Here is a 21,943-nt window from a genome sequence, read left to right on the forward strand (position 1 = left end):
ATAGAAAACTACCTTCTCCAAACAGTTCCCAAATATTTAGAAGCAAACAATTTAAATGGCAGCTATGGTTTATCTCAATACATTTTCCCATATGGTTAGATTTTTTTTTTTTTAATATCTGTGGAAAAATATCTACATTACTCTTGTGGTAATTAATATTCAGACATCTGTCCATCTCCTTTGTCTGTTTGTTACAGGCTCTGAAAGAGATAGCACGAGTAAGTGAAGAGCTCTGCAGCTACCAGGATAAAATTAAAAAGAACAGTGAGGAAAAAAGGTAAATACATCTTTGTAGCTACAGTAAACTTACTGTAGTACGCCAGCTCCGAACTATTAAAAGGGGAACTGCACTTTTTGAGGAATTTTGCCTATCACTTAAAATCCCTATGTGAGACACGAAGACATGTGTCTTTCGTAAAAACAAAAAGCTAGCAAGAAGTGGCTAACCATGCAGCAAGTGGAATTCATGTGTTTTGCCAATAAGCCAAAAACCGGCAACAGTACTCTATTTACATGCTGTGACCTGCATACTAACCAAGTACTAGTGACATTGTTATTATGAGACCTAACGCCAAGGAACTATTTTTTAGTAACATAGCGTCTAGATCAGAGAGACAACTACCGCTGCAAGTAACATACTGAGCTGCTGCATCGCCTCTGAGTTAGTAAAGGTTTGTGCTAGATTATAAACCATCCCTCCCACTTGTATAACTGAATGTTCTAGAAGGGCATAAGCTGAGAAGTTGGTCAACTTTGAAATTCAATTTAGACTTGTGAACCTCGCTAGGAAGATGTGACAAGATGCTTGTTTGCTGCCACTTTTTTTTTTTTTTTACCAGAATGGGTGAGGATTATGACAAAACATAATTCAAACAGAGAACACAATTATCATGCTGAAAGATATAAACAGTACATGAGTCAGCTTGCCAGTGAGAGTGGAAATTGTACAGTAAGTAATTGTTTGTAGTTTATAATTCTTGTTTAGCGCTTAGCAATGCTACTACATGATGCTTAGTGTTTCCCTAGAGCTCGATCAGCTTATCAGTCAGCTTGTAAAACTTGTATCTCATCTTCCTTATATTCAGGTTAAAACATAGATGGTTGTGGATCATTGTTAGTCCCAAAGTAATTCGTTTTGGCTTTCATGAAGTCTGTCATGAATAGTAGTAGTACTTGAAGGAAATAGCAAACGTTGCGATGCGCTCTGTAAAATCATTGTTTCGGTAAGGCTCAAAATGACTAAAATACGGTAAATATTACTTGGTATTATTAATGTGCCTGTTACTACATTACATACAGTACTTGCAGCATGGATTTAAAATGTTGATGGTGGTTTTTAATTTTTTTAGAGAGCTTTATCGACGGAATCAGAAAGAAAAAGTTAAAAACATTTAAATGTTAGAACACTAGTAATATGAACTGCATTGTTTGAATTTGTTTCAGAAATCAATCTGAACTCCTGTGCCTCTCAGAAGAGAAGAACATTCCATTGGCCATGGATAAAATTGGATTTAACTCAAATCAGACACCATCTGACCTTAGCCAAATTTACTACCAACTTAAGGAATTGGAGAAAGAAAACTGGATCACCTTGTCGCCAGATCACACCTGGCGGGCCCAAAGAGGGTCACACAATTCCTGGGGAAAGAATTCCACTGACAGCTGCAGAGATGTACAGACAAGCCTGGGAGCAGTCTTTGATACGGATACAGTACCCCCTCCTCTGCCTACCCGTAGCTTATCCCGGAATTTGAGCTCACCCTCCCAACGAGATATAGAACTCCACATCCCTGAATCCCCCATGACAACAATGACAAAGTGTCACAGCCCATGTGCTGTCGTTGACAAAAAGTATAGCCCATGTGCTGTCGTAGACAAAACGGGTAGCAGCCCATCAATTGTTAGGAAGTTTGAGGCAATGCTGCAAGCAAATGAAGGAAAAGTTTTCAAAGATGGTGTGGTAGCATCCTGGTCCGTTCCTACAAATTCCAACTGTAACAGTGGCTGCTCCCACAACCGTTGGTCTTGTGATGCAAGCAAGTGTACTAGCAGTAAGTTGTCCACATCTGGGACTGTCCAGAAAAGCTTCTCTGAGGCCAACATATTGACTTCAACAAAAGACTGCTCACATTACGCCCTTGGTGTTGGAAATGTACAGAACCGTCAGCCACAAATGGCCCCAATTGTTAAAGAATTACCTGTAGATCTGATTTTGTCCCCACTGGAAACAACCAGCCCCAAACTACAAGGCTCCAGGAGAAACATTACGCTGGAACAAAAAACCGCAGAGTTCAACAGGACTTTGTTTCAAGCAGTGATGGGCCGTGGGGTAGAGCACCAAGACTGTGTTCCAGAAGCAAATACACACTCTTGTAAACCAGCCCTGTTAGTAGACTCTGTGTCCAATGAGTTTTTATTTCCCAGGTGTCAACTTGATGAAATCCCGGACATCATGGATGTGAATACTGAAGTTGAATTACGTATTTCCACCCCAGATCAAATCAAATGTAGCCCTGAAGTTCAAGAGGTCAGAAAGAAGCATGGCAGCATTTCTGTCGCTGTACCTGAACAATTAAATGTTGCAGTCAGGGAGGAAAACCCAACAACCACTCACAGTCCTGAGCAACTTTCTGACATTAAGAAAAAGGTTTGCACAGTGAGCAGTCCTACCAGGAGAACGCAATACAGGGCAACCACACACACTCCCCTTTCGAAGCCTGTATTGGCTGCAAATATTAATTCAGAACATATTGGAGAGGACATCAACTTTAAGAAGGACAATTTCTCAGGAGTGAAGCCTCAGCCGGCTGAGATCGAAAGATCACTCCAGCAGCCCTCTGCACAGAGCAAAGAGAGACTCCAGGCACAAAACTCAAAACTTGGTTTTGTTTCTCCCTCCCAGTCGGATGGCTGCAAACCTGGGCCTCGAATATTGAATGACCATCCCTGGAAACCCCTTACTCTCGCTGCGTACCCGCGCCCTGAGGGTTCACGTTCCAACTATGGCGCAGTAGAGATCATTTTGAAACACTATGAGAGTGCATCTCAGGCTCTACAGCACCAAAGCCAACACATTGAGACCGCTTCAAGTCCTAACTCCTGCCTCCAGAAAGACACCATGGAGTTAAACAAGCGCAATATGCACCCTCCTCTGAAGCAGTCGTCACTCACAAAGTCAGACGCCAGTCTGAACAGCCCGGTGGCACAAATAAAGCTTTCCGTGCAGGTGAGTCAAGTCAAATGCAAGCGTATTTTCAAATTATACATTTTAAAGCATGGTATAAAATAGTAAAAATTTTGTTTGATGGAAATATTTGCAGCACGGTGGAACAGGGGTTAGTGCATGTGCCTCACAATACGAAGGTCCTGAGTCGTCCAAGGTTAAGTCGCGGGCTCGGGATCTTTCTGTGTGGAGTTTGCATGTTCTCCCTGTGACTGGGTGGGTTCCCTCCGGGTACTCCGGCTTCCTCCCACCTCCAAGGGCATGCACCTGGGGATAGGTTGATTGGCAACACTATTTGGGCCCTCGTGTGTGAATGTGAGTGTGAATGTTGTCTAACTATCTGTGTTGGCCCTGCGATGAGGTGGTGTCTTGTCCAGGGTGTACGATGCCTTCCGCCCGAATGCAGCTGAGATAGGTTCCGAAAGGGACAAGCGGTAAAAAATGGATGGATGGAAATATTTCAAAGTCAATTATAATATCGTGCAATCTAACAAACCTGTATGATTAACTAAGTCTCTCTAATATATTGTTTATTCCATATGTGCAAAAAGAACAGAAGCAGGTTGAAGCCTTCATTATAATCTGGGGTGTTCTGTTGCTTAAATAAAGGCTGTTTATAAGTGGAACACATTTAGAAAACACACTTAACTTGGCACAAAGCTACCACTTATGCCTTTTCCTTTAGAAACAGTGTAACTTTTTTGAGTGTTTTTGTTTTTGTTGTGCCCATGTGGTCATGGCCTTTGTTATAGATGCATGCAGGCGTTGAAGAAGGGATAGATATCTTACAACAACCCACGATTCGATTCTCATTCCTTAGGTGAAGATTAGATTCCGAATTGACTTTTGATACAACACGATTCTTGATTCAAACCGATTCTCGTAATGTATTATTTTGTGTAAAAATTATAGTAAAACATTTTTAAAATAAGTTACAAGTTACAAAAGCTTTTCTTCACTGCTGACGAATGACGTGCAGCAAGCAAGTGCTGAGATAGCCCATAAAACAACTTGAAAATGTATTGTTAAAAAAATGAGTATCGATTCTTAAAAATGATTAATCATACAATCGGTTTATATTAGGAATCACGATGCGATTTTTTGGACACCCCTAGTAGTTACTGGCTACTGTATGTACTGTACACTGAATATGACATTGATCCATCCATCCATCTTCCTCCGCTTATCTGAGGTCGGGTCGCGGGGGCAGCAGCCTAAGCAAGGAAGCCTAGACTTCCATCTCCCCAGCCACTTCATACAGCTCCTCCCGGGGGATCCCAAGGCATTCCCTGGCCAGCCAGGAGTCATAGTCTTCCCAACGTGTCCTGGGTCTTCCACGTGGCATCTTACTGGTCGGACGTGCCCGAAACACCTCCCCAGGGAGGCGCTCGGGTGGCATCCTGGCAAGATGCCGGAATCTCCTCATCTGGCTCCTCTCGTTGTGAAAATGGTGAAAATATGAAATATTTATGTTCCTTTTCAGTTGCATTTGTCTGCAACATAGAAGATGTGTGTTTGTCATGTTGTTTTCACAGGACAAGGCTGAAATTATTAATGTTGTTCGAAATGTGACTTGTTGTTTTCCCCAGGGCCAAGACAACTACAGATGGAAAACATGACTTCATGTAAAGTATTTTTGTGACTGGATTTAACTGTTGATAGGATGGTGTTGTCATCCTTAATGTTAATATGTCTTCACAGGAGAAAGAAGAGTCCTGCTTCCCCTTTAACCAGAATGCTTTCACAAAGACCGCACGTCCAGCCAATCGACGCCTGCCCTCCCGCTGGGCCAGCCTGTCCCTAACTTCCTCCTCGACTGCCTTCACATCTCTTTGGATCACACCTGTTGTACCTCCATCAATTCCCTCTCATAAACGCACTCCCTCCTTCCCTTACTCACATGCCTTTCACATGGAGAATGTCATTATTTGATCTCCAACAAGATTCCTTCCATGAATGAACCCTGAACACTTCAATCTCCACCACTGTTTGTTGTACACCATAAAACCAAACCTTCTCTCTCACACACTTTGAAGTGCTTTAGTTGTGAGTTTTCCCAACTCACCTTAGAATGTATTTGGCATTCACTGGAGCCAAGATGACTAATTAGAAAAGGTTCCAAAACAGCTTCTTTTGTGCAACGGCGTGCTCACACTGACCTGCCATGCATTGTTCATGCCTGAGAAGGCAGTGAAAACGTGATTTACTACGCTCAGGTCTGTATTCTAGCCTTGACTACAGAAGCTTGCAGATCTACTAACCTTCCACTATATGTATCTCCATACCGCATTAACACCAAAATATGATTAATGTTTGTAATCAAAAGGAACTGTATAGTGGTTTGTATTTTCTTGAAAACAATGCTTATGCTGCTTCAGCATCAGATTGTCAAATTTCTGCCTTGAAAATAACTGAATACATGGACTGTACCTCTGCTGTGACTTTTTTGCTTTAAATGTATCACTGACTTCTTCCACTGGTTATACTTGTTTGATATTGACAAATAAAATGCGAGTTCACTTTTATAACTTTGTATTAATGGCTGGTTGTGTTTTGTCAAAGGTATTATTTGGCAAGGCATCTTGCAAACTTTTCTGTATTGAATATTTTTTTCTTGGCGTGGTTACTCACTGACATTCTTTTTTCCTATGTGTACAGAAACATTGTCACATATTCGGACACAACTTAGTAGAACAGCCTGTTGGGTCAAAGTATTGAGCCCAATTATCATAAAAAGTGATGCTTTTGCTGATCTATTTTGTGAAATAAACATGGACTAAGAAGTTAAATCCTGATTAGTGCTCTTCTATTTATGAATTTTCTTTTCACATGGCAGACCTGAGTGCCTGCTGTACATTTGTCACATAATTTGCAGCCTCTTTAGCTTACATTCGATATTTGTGAAGGAGCTTGTTCACTGTATGACAAATGTATTTCACTTACATTCCTACTGTTAATCTTAACAATTGTATACCTGTATACGGAAACGTAGGCCAAGAACCATTAATTTGGAAACAGCGAATTAAAAATTAAGTTATTCCATTGAGAGGAATCTGAATCAATAGCTCTAGAGCGGCGGTGTCAAACTCAAATACAGAGTGGGCCAAAATGTAAAACTGAACAAAGCCGCGGGCCAAGGTTTAACAAATGAACCTTTTAATAGGGACCCAAACAAGTTTTGCATTAAATATTGAACAAGCAAGGCTTATATAACTTTAGTGACATGCAAAATCCAGTTTCAAATAATAATTAAAAAAAAAGATCAATGGCATGTCAAATAAAATTTAAATAAAAATGTTATGCCTTTTTTTCTATTTGCAATCTTCTGAGGTAAATATCAATTGTTTTCCACAGGCTAATAATGAATTTGAAAATAAAATAACAATAATAAATGAACCAAACATTCAAGCCTTGAAGTAGCAAGAGAAAATGCATGAATAAAACGTTAATTATTGGTCAGTTTGCTGGAAGTTTCCTGGAAGAGTTATTGCTGCAAGGGGTTCTGGGTAATTGTTCTGTTGTGTTACGGTGCGGATGTTCACCCGAAATGTGTTTGTCATTCTTGATTGGTCTGGGTTCACAGTGTGGCGCATATTTGAAACAGTGCTAAAGTTGTTTATATGGCCACCCTCAGTGTGACCTGTATGGCTGTTGACCAAGTATGCAAGTCATTCACTTGTGCGTGTGCGTGTGTGTGTGCGTGTGCGTGTGTGTGTGTGTGTGTAAAAGCCACAAATATTATATGACAAGCTGTTAGTAGGGAGGAAAAGCGGACGTGATGACAGGTTGTAGAGAACGCTAAAGGCATTGCCTTAAATGCACACCCCCAATATAGTTGTCCGCGTGGAAATCGGTAGAAATTTGGTTGAATGGTTGCCCCGGGAGATTTTTGGGAGGGGCACTGAACTTCGGGAGTCTACCGAGAAAATTAGGAGGGTTGGCAAGTATGAGTATTAGCGGTGAATGCGGTGTTACAGTGGCACCGACGCTGTATAACACCGGCGGGCCAGCTCTAATGCTAAATTGATATTGCCTCAAGAGCCAAATTGAATTACACGGCGGGCCATATTTGGCCCGCGGGCCAGAGTTTGACACCCATGCTCTAGAGGCAAGGGACTGCATGGTGTCTTCAATTTAACCGGCATCTTAGGTGACACTCGGGTGTCTTGTCCTCAGGGATGACTGTGGTGCAATGAAACCGGAAGTGAGTCTGCAGTTTTTCTATATGCTTGTGCAATGCAGAAATGGCTTTTTGCATGCATATCCACTCACAATTGTTTGCTTATGAATAGCATGCAGGGGGTAACTGCAACCCATTTGTTTATACAAACAGAAAATAAATCCCTCCTATATCCTGAAACCCAGCACCCGCGACTGATATAACTACAGCTACAATGTTATGGTGCCAGTAATCCTACCCCAGTCGTGACGCCATATAGATATAAATATTGTCATCCTTTCCTGAGGCTCAGCCTGGTTGGCCCTTAGATGAATCTCACTTGTGTTATGCTTGGGGAGGTTGAATAATACGTCAAAGCTGTTGCACTCTCTTCAGAATTAACTGTACCACTGTTGTTTCAGTGCAAAAAAGTACACTGGGCTAATTGAAAACCCTACATTGTTTTTAGGCCTGAATATGAATGATAGCCCTTCGTTGTTCTGTACGATTGATCTGCCTTCACTCCAAAGAAAACACCCATCCTCCTGAGAGGCACCGGCCAACTTGCCATTCTTGTTGCCCTGAAATAAACTATTGTGCTTACTGACAGCTGTAAAGTCATGCAGAGAAATAGACATTCAGTAAATGTCTGTATGCAGCCCTTTCTTTGTCGCTTTCTATACTGAATTGAAAGTTTTCTATCTACTGGATCTATACATGAAAGCTTTATCTACAATCATGGGGAAAAGGCGAAGAAAATTGTTTCAAGGTCCCAAAAAGTGTCCGCCCTATAAAAATTGGACCCATTACCTCTCTGCTTGACACTGAGCATCAAGGGTTGGAATTGGGGGTTAAATCACCAACATAATTCCCGAACGCGGCCACCGCTGCTGCTCACTGCTCCCCTCATTTCCCAGGAGGTGGAACAAGGGGATGAGTCAAATGCAGAGGGTAATTTTACCACACGTAGTGTGTGTGACAATCAGTAGTACTTTTAAAAGCAAAACAGCAAGAGTTGACCACAGGTGGTGGAACAGTATATTTTTGGCGGCATCCCAATAGATTAGATTAGATTAGATAGTACTCTTTTTATTCCTCCAGGAGAGTTCCTTTAGGAAAATTAAAATTTTCAGCACAATCCCATTCAAGATCAGACAAACATTACAGGGAGACAGAACAGGATGGCTGACGGGTCTGCAGGCTTCCAGCGCCCCTTACAAAAAAGGTGAGATACAGGTAAACAAGTGGGGGGGAATGGGAGAAAAAAAAATAGAAGATTAAAATAAAATAAAAAAATCGGTCTAAGCCTGAACCCTGGAGAGGGGGTCCAGACTGAGGCCAAGGGGGAAAAAAACAAAAACTCATAGCCATAGTACACATCCCAATACAGCATGTTAAAGGTACTATTCATATATCACACGTCTGTGAAGGCTAGCATTCAATATGAGAGATTTGGCCTACATTTTACAATATCTTGTAATGACATAATCTTATCCTGAGTAGTCCTGAGTTCAATTCATGCTCGGGATCTTTCCGTGTGGCGTTTGTATGTTCTCCCCATGACTGCGTGGGTTCCCTCCGGGTACTCCGGCTTCCTCCCACCGCCAAAAACCACCTGGGGATAGGTTGATTGGCAACTTAAAATGTGTCCTAACATGTGAATGTGAGTGTAAATGTTGTCTGTCTATCTGTGTTGGCCTTGCGATGAGGGACATCCATCCATCCATCCATCCATCCATCTTCTTCCGCTTATCCGAGGTCGGGTCGCGGGGGCAACAGCCTAAGCAGGGAAACCCAGACTTCCCTCTTCCCAGCCACTTCGTCTAGCTCTTCCCGGGGGATCCCGAGGCGTTCCCAGGCCTGCCGGGAGACATAGTCTTCCCAACGTGTCCTGGGTCTTTCCCGTGGCCTCCTACCGGTTGGACGTGCCCTAAACACCTCCCTAGGGAGGCGTTCGGGTGGCATCCCTATCAGATGCCCGAACCACCTCATCTGGCTCCTCTCGATGTGGAGAAGCAGGGGATTTATTTTGAGCTCCTCCCGGATGGCAGAGTTTCTCACCCTATCTCTAAGGGAGAGCCCCGCCACCCGGCGGAGGAAACTCATTTCGGCCGCTTGTACCCGTGATCTTATCCTTCCGGTCATGACCCAAAGCTCATGACCATAGGTGAGGATGGGAACGTAGATCGACCGGTAAATTGAGAGCTTTGCCTTCCGGCTCAGCTCCTTCTTCACCACGACGGATCGGTACAACGTCCGCATTACTGAAGACGCCGCACCGATCCGCCTGTCGATCTCACGATCCACTCTTCCCTCACTTGAGAACAAGACTCATAGGTACTTGAACTCCTCCACTTGGGGCAGGGTCTCCTCCCCAACCCGGAGATGGCTTTCCACCCTTTTCCGGGCGAGAACCATGGACTCGGACTTGGAGGTGCTGATTCTCATTCCGGTCGCTTCACACTCGGCTGCGAACCTATCCAGTGAGATCTGAAGATCCCGGTCGGATAAAGCCATCAGGACCACATAATCTGCAAAAAGCAGAGACCTAATCCTGCGGTCACCAAACCGGAACCCCTCAACGCCTTGACTGCGCCTAGAAATTCTGTCCATCAAAGTTATGAACAGAATCGGTGACAAAGGACAGCCTTGGCGGAGTCCAACCCTCACTGGAAATGTGTTCGACTTACTGCCGGCAATGCGGACCAAGCTCTGGCACTGATCGTACAGGGAGCGGACCGCCACAATAAGACAGTCCGATACCCCATACTCTCTGAGCACTCCCCACAGGACTTCCCGAGGGACACAGTCGAATGCCTTCTCCAAGTCCACAAAGCACATGTAGACTGGTTGGGCAAACTCCCATGCACCCTCAAGAACCCTGCCGAGAGTATAAAGTTGGTCCACAGTTCCACGACCAGGACGAAAACCACACTATTCCTCCTGAATCCGAGGTTCGACTATCCGGCGTAGCTTCCTCTCCAGTACACCTGAATAAACCTTACCGGGAAGGCTGAGGATGAGGCGACAAGCGGTAGAAAATGAATGGATGAATGGAGATAATCTTGTTCATTTTGTAATGTGAACTACGATTACTTAACTATTGATTAATTCCATATTTATTGTTTTTTTAAAAATGTTTTTAATAACTATTAATGTAGTCCTTGTTTAATCATTAATGTATTTCCTCATTTAATTATGTATTCACTGTTGCGTTACAAATTGAGTAAAAACAATTATGAAAACAAACAAATGTTAAAATCTTGAAAAGGGGTATGTTAAACAAACTCCGCGTCCTCCTGCTTCTTTGTAATGAAAAGCTGCAAATCTGTTTTGTTATGTACGCATATTCCAAACAATATTTTCAAATCCCGCATGGCGAATGGATAAGGCAGGGGTCACCAACGTCCGCTGGCCTGTTCTAAAAATAGCTCAAATAGCAACACTTACCAGTGAGCTGCCTCTATTTTTTAAAATTGTATTTATTTACTAGCAAGCTGGTCTCGCTTTGCTCGACATTTTGAATTCTAAGAGAGACAAAACTCAAATAGAATTTGAAAATCCAAGAAAATATTTTAAAGACTTGGTCTTCACTTGTTTAAATAAATTAATTTATTTTTTTACTTTGCTTATTATAACTTTCAGAAAGACAATTTTAGAGAAAAAATACAACCTTAAAAATTATTTTAGGATTTTTAAACACATTTTACTTTTTAAATTCCTTCCTCTTCTTTCCTGACAATTTAAATCAATGTTCAAATATTTTTTTTTATTGTAACGAATAATAAATTAATTTCAATTTAATTCTTCATTTTAGCTTCTGTTTTTTTCGACAAAGAATATTTGTGAAATATTTCTTCAAACTTATTATGATTAAAATTAAAAAAAAATATTTGTCTTTGTTAGAAATATAGCTTGGTCCAATTTGTTGTATATTCTAACAAAGTGCAGATTGGATTTTAACCTATTTAAAACATGTCATCAACTTTCTAAAATTAATCTTAATCAGGAAAAAATTACTAAAGATGTTCCATAAATTCTTTTTTTAATTTTTTCAAAAAGATTCGAATCAGCTAGTTTTTCCCTTCTTTTTTTCGGTTGAATTTTCAATTTTAAAGAGTCGAAATATATTTATAAAAATCCATTCATCCATCCATATTCTACCGCTTATTCCCTTTGGGGTTGAGGGGGGTGCTGCTGCCTATCTCAGCTACAATCGGGCGGAAGGCGGGGTACACCCTGGACAAGACGCCAACTCATCGCAGGACTATTTATGAAAATATTTATCTGTTTCTATATATATTTATTGTGAGAAATCATTAAGATGATCAGTGTTTCCACAAAGATAAATATCATTAATTATTAATAATAACAAAGAGTTAAAGGTAAATTGAGCAAATTGGCTATTTCTAGCAATTTATTTAAGTGTGTATCAAACTGGTAGCCCTTCGCCTTAATCAGTACCCAAGAAGTAGCTCTTAGTTTCAAAAAGGTTGGTGACCCCTGGGATAAGGTAACTCACAAATGAAGACTATAGCGCTCACTTGTGGTGTAAATTAAGAACTCACCGCCCGAGCTATCCTCTGTTGGCTTTAGCTTGCTTTGTTCGAGTCTGAATAAAATGACACCTGATTGGTTGAGAACGATCATTGGCCAATAAAATAGCGAATTACTCACACGCCGTTTTTGCCGCCACTTCCGTAGCCACGGACACTTCATTTTTCGGGGGAAGTATTTTGCAGTGACACATTTGAACTGTCAAGGTTGGCGCTTCTTTTTGTCCTTATTTCTCATTTATTATATTATTTACCATTGTATTACATATGCTTCAAACTTAGATCAGCTTTTTGTATACGATACCTGTGCGGAGGCAGATGTTTACGCCTTTTAACTTTTAACATCTGTTGTGGCCCGCTGTGTAGCCTACTGTAGAAATGACATTTTTATAAAAATGTATTTTCTTATTTGCTCAGTTCACATGTTGGTGTTTATTCAGTTAACAGCTTGTTGGGGTGCGAAAAAAGTTTCTAAAACACGTGTGCTCCAGTTGTTGCACAGATGTTTTTTAGTCAGGCGGACAGATCCGATGCTCCACGTGACGTCACTAGTGACGTCCTATTTTACGATTTTTTTTCCGATCGATTGATTGATTGATACTTTTATTAGCAGCTTGCACAGTTCAGTACATATTCCGTACAATTGACCACTAAATGGTAACACCCGAATAAGTTTTTCAACTTGTTTAAGTCGGGGTCCACGTTAATTCCGAACCGATTCAAATTCAGGGTGGTATCGGCGATTCCGATCCAATACCGACACTTTGTGCAAATGTACCTAATGTGTATGCTAAAATGTTTAAAGTTGTGTGTACAAAGCACATACATATCTAAAAAAACAACAGTGAAATAAAAAAAAGGAGTAAAAATTGGAATACAATGAGAAAAAGATGAGACTGTTAAACTAATAATTAGTCAGCTATAACGCAAAGTTTTGTCTTTAAATATACCGTATTTCCTTGAATTGCCGCAGGACATATAGTATGCGCCTGCCTTAAATTACTGAAACTCGCTTCGCAAAATAATTAGCGCATGCTTAGTAATACCGTGACGTCACGAGTGACACTTCCCCTGTCATTATTTTCAAAATGGAGTGAGAAGAGGTTTTAAAATAATTAGCGCATGCTTACTTTTACCACATGCCTTTGGTAAGCGCAGGAGTGAGAAGAGGTTTTAAATTAATTAGCGCCCCGGCGGCAATTCAAGGAAATACGGTGTATAGAATCTGTTTATAGCATTTTTAAATAAAACATAAAAATGCCCCCAACCCCCGTACTTGACTTTTCTGTATGAAGTTTTGGTGGAAAAAGTTTAGACACTATCTCTGATCTGAAAAATTGGAAGGTCTCAACATAAAAATAAAATACACTTGAATATAAAGAAAGTTAACCTAGTTAGTTAATTAAAAGACAAAACATTACTAACTTATGAATTCCATCCATCCATTTTCTACTGCTTATTCCTTTTGGGGTCGCGGGGGGCGCTGGTGCCTATCTCAGTTACAATCAGGCGGAAGGCGGCGTACACCCTGGACAAGTCGCCACCTCATTGCAGGGCCAACACAGATAGACAGACAACATTCACATTCACACACTAGGGCCAATTTAGTGTTGCCAATCAACCTATCCCCAGGTGCATGTTTCTGGAAGTGGGAGGAAGCCGGAATACCCAAAGGGAATCTACGCATTCAAGGGGAGGACATGCAAACTCCACACAGAAAGATCCCGAGCCCGGGATTGAACCCTGACTACTCAGGACCTTCGTATTGTGAGGCAAACGCACTAACCCCTCCTCCACCGTGAATTGATAATGTTAAATTTTTAACTGAACAAAAAAAAAATGTTTACAGGCAGAATTTTTGACACACACTAGGTTATGCAATCATAGTATTTCTTTCTATTTTCACACGGGAAAATCAGTATAAATGTAAGAACAAAGAGCAAACAAATCGGTATGTAATGAGAAAAAGCTCAAATGTTCTAGCTAATTATTAATAATATAAATAGTCACCTATAACACAAAGCTGACACAAAGTTGTATAAATAAATAAATAAATAAATAAATAACTTGGATTTATATCGCACTTTTCTAAACACTCAAAGCGCTCACAGAGAAGTAGGACTCAACATTCATTCACACCTGGTATAAAATATCTGTTTTTAGAATTGCTTTGAATTAAAAAAAATATCAACATGGCCCCCGCATACTTTGACTTGTTACTGTACGGCCCTTGGTGGAAAAAGTTTGGACACCCCTGAACAAAGGTATAAAAAGTATCAATATTTTGATGAGAGAATTGACATTAAAGCATTAAGATCTGGTATCTGCGGTATTGATGATTCAGTATCGCTCCGCACATCACGAGACGTCACCCTATCATAACATGGGTCGGTCGTAAAAGTACTTTATTTTATAGTCTGTTAAAAAAACTGCATGTGCAAGTCCACTGAAATACATAAAAAAAGATGCATACATCAGGCTAAAAGTTATATAAAACACTATCAATAAAATGTGTTTGATTGGTTAGATTTCTTCTTGGTATGAGTAGTTAATGATGACCTTTTGTTACACCTCTATATGATCACAACTTAGTAATGTAAACATGTATGTTTTTCTCTTATTTCCCCATGCTGCAGTTAATCATGTTTATCTGTACAGCGAGGCATCATTTCCTGAGGAGCAGCTATATCTGTGGCAACTGGGCAAGGTAGGACGGGACATTAGGGTCAATACTGTACTTAGAATGAACCCTGTTTTCCTTTAGTTGTGCATGACAAATACTGTATAAACTTAAATTAGTTCTGCAGTGGTACGTCAACTTAGGAGTGCCACGTCTTAAAATGTTTTGAGATAAGAGTTGTTTCTCGGCTAATAATTGTGCCCTAAGTTACAAGCTAAAATTTGAGTTTCAAGCACCGACACCATCAGTTGGCATAGCAAATGTCAGAGTGAACCCCGAAAGATCTGACCAAAACATCTGCTCTCATTTGCTAGCATTAGTTTATAGCTAAAGATTGACATTACCGGTACTTTTTGTTTTCCAACCATGGGAAGAAAGAAGGTGAGTGTGAAGAACAGAGGTCGATGATATTCTTCGAATTAAAGAAAAGAAGTCGGCAAAAACATGACACGTCTCCAACTTGGTGAAGTAATTTGAGCGTATTACTGCTTAGTCTGCACCACACTGAAGCATACTGTGTCTAACGCTAGCCAAGAAAATTGAAATAATATTTAAACGGCAGACATTTATCCATGAAAATACAGAAAATTTACTGTATGACGGCGAAGCAAAGGGAAGGATATACGTAGAAGTCCACCCTCCAAGGTAAATGCTGTATATTATTATTACATTTCTTGTTTTTGATACATTCTAATGTATTTGTTTGTATTACTAAAAGGCATGCAACATGTTAAAATTGTATTTTGCGGGGTTGTGGGCTGGGAGAAAGCGGCATTTGAATATATTTTAATCAATTTCAATTGGAGACATTGATTTTGGATACAAGTGTTTTGATTTAAGAGCACAATCACAGAACTAATTAAGCTTGTGAGTTAAGGTACTATACTGTATGTAAATTAACTAAACACATTACATACTGCACTGCTGTATTTTCCACTCCAAATCAATTTTGTTTACATTTCAGACCAACTAACTTTACATCGTGTTGCAACACCTTTGTCAAAATATGTTTTACTGTGACCTGTACTCCAAGGGCGTGGCAGAGACGGACCAGTGGTTGTGTTTACACTGAGAAAGACTTCAATCAGGCGGAGATCATGGAGAAGCTGCAGGCCTTCTCTGGTGGATCTATAGATCTTTCCAAACAAGACTCTGGCATAGCTGTTCTCACCATCAACAACCCTTCCCGCATGAATGCCTTTTCTGGTAACTTGACTCAAGAACAACTCTGGATCTCGTCTTTAAAATGTTATTATCACTACTATTAAAACTGTCTATTGTTGTATGATGTCCCAGGTACTATGATGGTGGAACTGGAAGAGAAGGTGAGCCAACTGGAGCAGTGGACACATGGAAAAGGCCTCATAGTCCAGGGTGCTTCCGGTACCTTCTGCTCTGGCTCAGACCTTAATGCTGTCAAAGCAATTTCTAAGGCCCAAGTATGACCGAGAAGTTCTAAGCATGCACTGTAAAAGTAAACAAGTGTATTAAATGACAATTATTTGAAGGGCAAAATGTTATCTTATCTTATAGGATGGCATGAAGATGTGCATGTTCATGCAAAATACTCTCACTAGACTACTCAGGTAAGATAGATATGTTCCCCCATAAAGTTAATGAGTTTATACAGTCCATTCATTTAATTTGGATTGTTACTGTCACACATGCACAACAATATTTGGTGTTCTTAATGCAGGCTCTCTCTGATCTCTGTTGCTCTTGTGGAGGGGAGAGCCTTAGGAGGAGGAGCAGAGCTTACTACTGCCTGTGATTTCAGGTAATTTTTCCTTCTATCGATATAAGATTAGATCAATTTAGAGCAGTGGTTCTTAACCTGGGTTCGATCGAACCCTAGGGGTTCGGTGAGTCGGCCTCAGGGGTTCGGCGGAGCCTCCGCCACAGAGGTAAAGACACATCCGACTTTTCGTGTAAATAAAAACTTCTCTCTATCAGCGAATTATGGATACCCCCAAACAATGTTACCTCTAATTTTCCATCTGATTTGCAGGTTAAAATTTTTACTAGCAGATTGCAAAGGAAGAGTTTACACAGTACAGTACATATTCCGTACAATTGACCACTAAATGGTAACACCCCAATAAGTTTTTCAACGTGTTTAAGTACGGGTCCACGTTAATCAATTCATGGTAATGTGTGTAAGGTGTGTAATTTGTTGTGAGATCATGCACTGTGTTGGTTTTCTTCTTTGAACAAGGTGATGTCCATGCACTGTTCATTTTGTGCACAAGTAAAAAAACATGATTTTTTTCTTGAATTTGAAAAAAGAACATTTTATTTTTCACTAAAGAAGGGTTCGGTGAATGCGCATATGAAACTGGTGGGGTTAAGTACCTCCAACAAGGTTTAGAACCACTGATTTAGAGTAAGGTCACTCAAGTGTGATGTCTGTATTTTAGGTTGATGGCACCTGGCAGTGTGATCCAGTTTGTCCACAAACACATGGGTCTGGTCCCAGGCTGGGGTGGGGCTGCTCGACTAATCCAACTGGTTGGCAGCCAGAATTCCCTGAAGCTGCTTGGCGGCGCTTCAAAAGTAGACCCCGAATTTGGCCTCCAGATAAGACTGGCAGATGGAGTTCTTCAGGACCCGCGAGATGAAGAAAGTGCAGGGACTCTCCTGCAGCAGGCTGAAAAGTGGCTAAGTCATTGCACCAACGGGCCACCGGCAGTGATCCAGGCTGTGAAGAAGGTAGTGCTGTCAGGAAGGGAGCTCCCTCTAGCTGACGCTTTAAGGACTGAGAAGGATGTGTTTGGGACAGTGTGGGGTGGTCCAGCTAACCTGCAGGCACTAGCACGCCAATCCAAACACAAATGAGTACATCAAAGGCGGTAGAATTGTCTCAATTTTATTTATGCTCCATTTTTCTACTTTGTTATTTCCAGTATGGAATAAAACCAGACAGCTAAGATGAAGAACGTTCTTGCCATTGAAGGAAATAAAAGTTGCCTTGTGGGGTGGTATTGCTTGGTTGGTAGAGCGGCTGTGCCAGCAACTTGAGGGTTGCAAGTTCGATCCCCGCTTCCGCCATCCTAGTCACTGCCGTTGTGTCCTTGGGCAAGACACTTTACCCACCTGCTCCCAGTGCCACCCACACTGGTTTAAATGTAACTTGGATATTGGGTTTCACTATGTAAAGCGCTTTGAGTCACTAGAGAATAAGTGCTATATAAATATAATTCACTTCACTTCACTATGCGGTAGTTCACCAGCTAAAGGTCCTGTGTTACCGATGCTGTGAGGATGTGGCCACTCGAGAATCAGCAGCACTTAGATCCAGATACTGATAAGGCTTATCACCTTCAAGTGTATCTCCACGAAAATATATTTCCGCTATTTCTTTTTCTCAGCCAAAATTAAGGACAGAAAACCTACCAAATAATAAGTTATAAACAATGCTTGCCTATTGCATATTTAATAAGACAAGGCTTTGGCTCCACTCGTGTTCTCTGTAGAAATCTGGTCAAACATACAAGGATGTGGTCAAGATGCTATATGTCCATCCATCAATTTTCTATCTCTTCTCCCTCTTGGAGTCGAGGGGGTGCTGGAGCCTATCCCAGCTGCACTTGGGCAGAAGGCAGTGTACACCCTGGACAAGTGGTCACCTCATTGTAGATAAGACAACATTCACACACTAGGGCCAATTTAGCGTTGCCAATCCACCTATCTCAAGTTTTTGGAGATGAAAGGAAGACAAAGGGAACCCACGCAGACATGGAGAGAACATGCAAGCTCTACACTTGGCCCCGGGGATCGAAGCCAGGATCTTCGTTTTGTAAGACAAATGCACTAACCCCTGTTCCACAGTGTTGCCCTATGCCAAACATCGTAAAATAAATTGGGAATGGAGGTGAATTCAAGGTTTGAAAGTTTCCAATGTATACATGTTCTAAGAAAGCTAACATTTACATTTGTGAACGCTGCATCATATTTACATGCATACACATTACCTTAATTTACAGGTGCCAAACTCTTGGCCAAGGGATCCTCTTCCATCTGCCACATTATTGTATATGGTCCATGCTATGCGATTTCTGAGTTGAATCGCAAAATGGATCTCATCTTGGAAAAGTTTGCAGAGAAGGAATTATTAATTGGAATGAAGAAAATCCAGCATGGACAACAGAGAGATAAGTCACTATTTTTGTCTCCTCGAAGAAAAAACAACTTCTTAATCTACGATTTGGACTCCCTTGAATGGCCTTGGCATGGGAACGGGCTGTTCTGAAGATAATCTCCCGAGGCCTCTTCAAAGATGGACGCTTTTGACTTTCCTTTTTGTCAACAACACCTGTAGCTGAACTTTATCGGCCTCAGGCATACAAAAACATTCATCATCTCTCCCAAAGTTATTTGGGTATATACGCACACACATGACCCCCACCCTTCAAATCAACGCCTTCACCACTGCTTAATTCCTCTGGGGCTGTGGATGGCTGAGCAGCGCTATACAGCGGCAGTGAGTCTCTTCAGACCCACCCCCTCCCTCGTATACGTACTATGTCTGTGTGCCATGCTATGTGAGTTTTTTTCCTTGGACTTAGTCTGGACCCCTCCTGAGGGTCTAGCCTTGGACTGATATTTTTTTACTCCCTCTCCTCTCACCCAATGTTACCCTTTTCTCACCTTTTTAAGGAGCGCCATAAAAATGGCTGATCCGTTGGCGGTCCCGTCTTGTCTCCCTGTAATGTATGTCTGCTCTTAGCGGGACTTGTACCAAAAAAATCAATCTCGTTGTACTTGTGCAATGACAATAAAGATCTATTCTATTCTATGCTAATACCTGTGAATAATATACGTCAATAAAGTACCTTATCTTTTCTGAGTAGATGTATTCATTCTTTCCCAAAAATATATGTAGTGCATGAAAATGCATGATTTAAACTTTATTATCCAATAGTGCAACAAATATATTATCTTACTTTTATTTGTAATTAGAAGTAAATACCTAAATATTGGCATCTCTTATGATTTCAAAGCATGTTATTCATCTAATTGGAAAAATTTCAATATATTTTAATATCTGGTTTATGCATATTACAGTAAAGTGAAAAAAAAACCCCTCCCAGTTCTTTACAGTAAAAAGACTAGCGACTGAGCTGCCAGTTTACTGTAAAATGTATGCTTATTTTTACAATGTATTACTGCAAGTGGAAAAACAGCACCCCTTTTTTTCCTAGCTAACATTGGCAGCTCAGTTGCTAGTATTAAAAACGTGAAGTTTTTCAAATTCCAGGAATATGTTGGAAAAACAAATTATATATATATATACATATATATATATATATATATACATACACACGGCATAGCTCGGTTGGTAGAGTGGCCGTGCCAGCAACTTGAGAGTTGCAGGTTCGATTCCCGCTTGTGCCGTCCTAGTTACTGCCGTTGTGTCCTTGGGCAAGACACTTTACCCACCTGCTCCCAGTGCCACCCACACTGGTTTAAATGTAACTTAGGTATTGGGTTTCACTATGTAAAGCGCTTTGAGTCACTTGAGAAAAGCGCCATATAAATATAATTCACTAATTCACACACATACAGTGGGGCAAAAAAGTATTTAGTCAGCCACCGATTGTGCAAGTTCTCCCACTTAAAATTATGAGAGGTCTGTAATTTTCATCATAGGTACACTTCAACTGTGAGAGACAGAACGTGAAAAAAGAATCACAGTGTAGGAATTTTAAATAATTTATTCGTAAATTACGGTGGAAAATAAGTATTTGGTCAACCATTCAAAGCTCTCACCGATGGAAGGTTTTGGCTCAAAATCTCACGATACATGGCCCCATTCATTTTTTCCTTAACACGGATCAATCGTCCTGTCCCCTTAGCAGAAAAACAGCCCCAAAGCAAGATGTCTCCACCTCCATGCTTCACAGTAGGTGTGGTGTTCTTGGGATGCAACTCAGTATTCTTCTTCCTCAGAACACGAGTTGAGTTTATACCAAAAAGTTCTATTTTGGTTTCATCTGACCACATGACATTCTCCCAATCCTCTGCTGTATCATCCATGTATCCATTTTTGTATAAACTTGTTTGGAGCAAGAAGAATACTAAGTTACATCCCAAGAACACCACACCTACTGTGAAGCATGGGGGTGGAAACATCATACTTTGGGGCTGTTTTTCTGCTAAGGGGACAGGACGATTGATCCTTGTTAAGGAAAGAATGAATGGGGCCATGCATCGTTAGATTTTGAGCCAAAACCTCCTTCCATCAGTGAGAGCTTTGAATGGGTGATCAAATACTTATTTTCCACCATAATTTACAAATAAATTCTTCAAAATTCCTAAAATGTGAATTCCTGGATTTTTCCCCCCATTCTGTCTCTCACAGTTGAAGTGTACCTATGATGAAAATTACAGACCTCTGTCATCATTTTAAGTGGGAGAACTTGCACACTCGGTGGCTGACTAAATACTTTTTTTGCCCCACAGTACATTTTATAGTAAAAATTCTGGCGACTGTGCCATTTTTATTGTAGTACACTTTCAATTTACAGTAATATGCTGTCACTATGAACTGGACTTTCGCGTTATTTACTGTATCCACTCGGCCTTCATTGCACCGGTCACCTAGGGGAGGGGTGTCCCCACATCTGCGGTTAGTTTGAAGGTCTCTCGTCGCTCCATTTGTTTGTTCTTTCTTGCCCTGATGTGGGGTCTGCGCTGAGGATGTCGTCATTGCTTGTGCTGCTCTTTGAGACATTTGTGATTAACGGCTATATAAGTAAACGTTGATAGTTTCAATGTTAAAAAAAAAAAAAAGCTAAACAAATGCATGGGCAAATTCATATATTATTTGCTGCTACAGTCAGAGGTCCTCAATGAAATCAAGTTTAACACACCTGCGTTAATTGATCCCTTTGATGCAAATCAAAACTAACTGGAACTTATCAAAGGTTGATGACAAAGATTTCTGATTAAGAGTGGGTGAATCTCAAACGAGTGTATTCTGCAACATGTTTCAATACTTGGAAGATTAATTATGACAAAGACCAATTAAAACTCAAGAAGAGAATGAGCTAGTAGCAGACTATATTGAGATTGTTTCTTTTTTTTCCAAATACAAATCTATAATTTTAAAACAAAGCAATGACTACATTAACACATTTCACTGTATTATGACTCTTATACAAAATAGTTTTACTTTTTGAAAATGTACTCCTAAAATACATTTGCTTTCTAAAATATTTTAATTAGGATGGGCCTATACTCACTATTCCACATACTGACTCAAGTCAATAGTAAAGGACACCCGAGTAAATCAATCACATTCAAAAAGATGACCAAAGCCCAGA

At 40.7% G+C, this 21,943-nt stretch overlaps 2 protein-coding genes across 5 annotated transcripts in view; both read left to right on the forward strand.

Moving 5' to 3' along the window:
- LOC133562251 (protein SOGA3-like) overlaps nucleotides 1–6,012 on the forward strand; it is a 41,245-nt gene extending 35,233 nt beyond the window's left edge. Inside the window, exons 13-16 of one of the 3 annotated variants that reach the window (XM_061916262.1) lie at nucleotides 198–277; nucleotides 1,444–3,226; nucleotides 4,813–4,848; nucleotides 4,925–5,072. In XM_061916262.1, coding sequence (XP_061772246.1) covers nucleotides 198–277; nucleotides 1,444–3,226; nucleotides 4,813–4,842 — 1,893 coding nt within the window. In that variant the 3' untranslated portion in view covers nucleotides 4,843–4,848; nucleotides 4,925–5,072. Of the gene's footprint in view, nucleotides 1–197; nucleotides 278–1,443; nucleotides 3,227–4,812; nucleotides 4,849–4,924 lie in introns of those variants that run through there. The other 2 variants (XM_061916261.1, XM_061916263.1) reach the window with 2 other exon arrangements.
- Nucleotides 6,013–12,037: 6,025 nt separating this feature from the next.
- Nucleotides 12,038–19,460, forward strand: echdc1 (enoyl CoA hydratase domain containing 1). 2 transcript variants are annotated; one of them, XM_061916265.1, is made up of 7 exons: nucleotides 12,038–12,145; nucleotides 14,575–14,645; nucleotides 15,583–15,824; nucleotides 15,915–16,057; nucleotides 16,152–16,204; nucleotides 16,315–16,395; nucleotides 17,036–19,460. In XM_061916265.1, exons 2-7 carry the CDS (start codon nucleotides 14,581–14,583, stop codon nucleotides 17,451–17,453), a joined length of 1,002 nt encoding a protein of 333 aa, XP_061772249.1. In that variant the 5' UTR covers nucleotides 12,038–12,145; nucleotides 14,575–14,580; the 3' UTR covers nucleotides 17,454–19,460. The 2 variants fall into 2 exon arrangements, with proteins under 2 accessions (XP_061772249.1, XP_061772250.1); XM_061916266.1 differs by having other exon boundaries at nucleotides 15,652–15,824.
- Nucleotides 19,461–21,943: the final 2,483 nt, after the last annotated feature.

Source organism: Nerophis ophidion, linkage group LG11 (assembly GCF_033978795.1).
Source record: "Nerophis ophidion isolate RoL-2023_Sa linkage group LG11, RoL_Noph_v1.0, whole genome shotgun sequence".
Lineage (NCBI taxonomy): Eukaryota > Metazoa > Chordata > Actinopteri > Syngnathiformes > Syngnathidae > Nerophis > Nerophis ophidion.

Coding starts and splice junctions, on each gene's coding strand:
- echdc1 (XM_061916265.1), top strand. CDS start 14,581: ATGTTTATCTGTACAGCGAGGCATCATTTCCTGAGGAGCAGCTATATC. Junction 16,058..16,151: donor AAGCAATTTCTAAGGCCCAA/GTATGACCGAGA, acceptor CTTATCTTATAG/GATGGCATGAAGATGTGCAT. Junction 16,205..16,314: donor ACTCTCACTAGACTACTCAG/GTAAGATAGATA, acceptor TTCTTAATGCAG/GCTCTCTCTGATCTCTGTTG.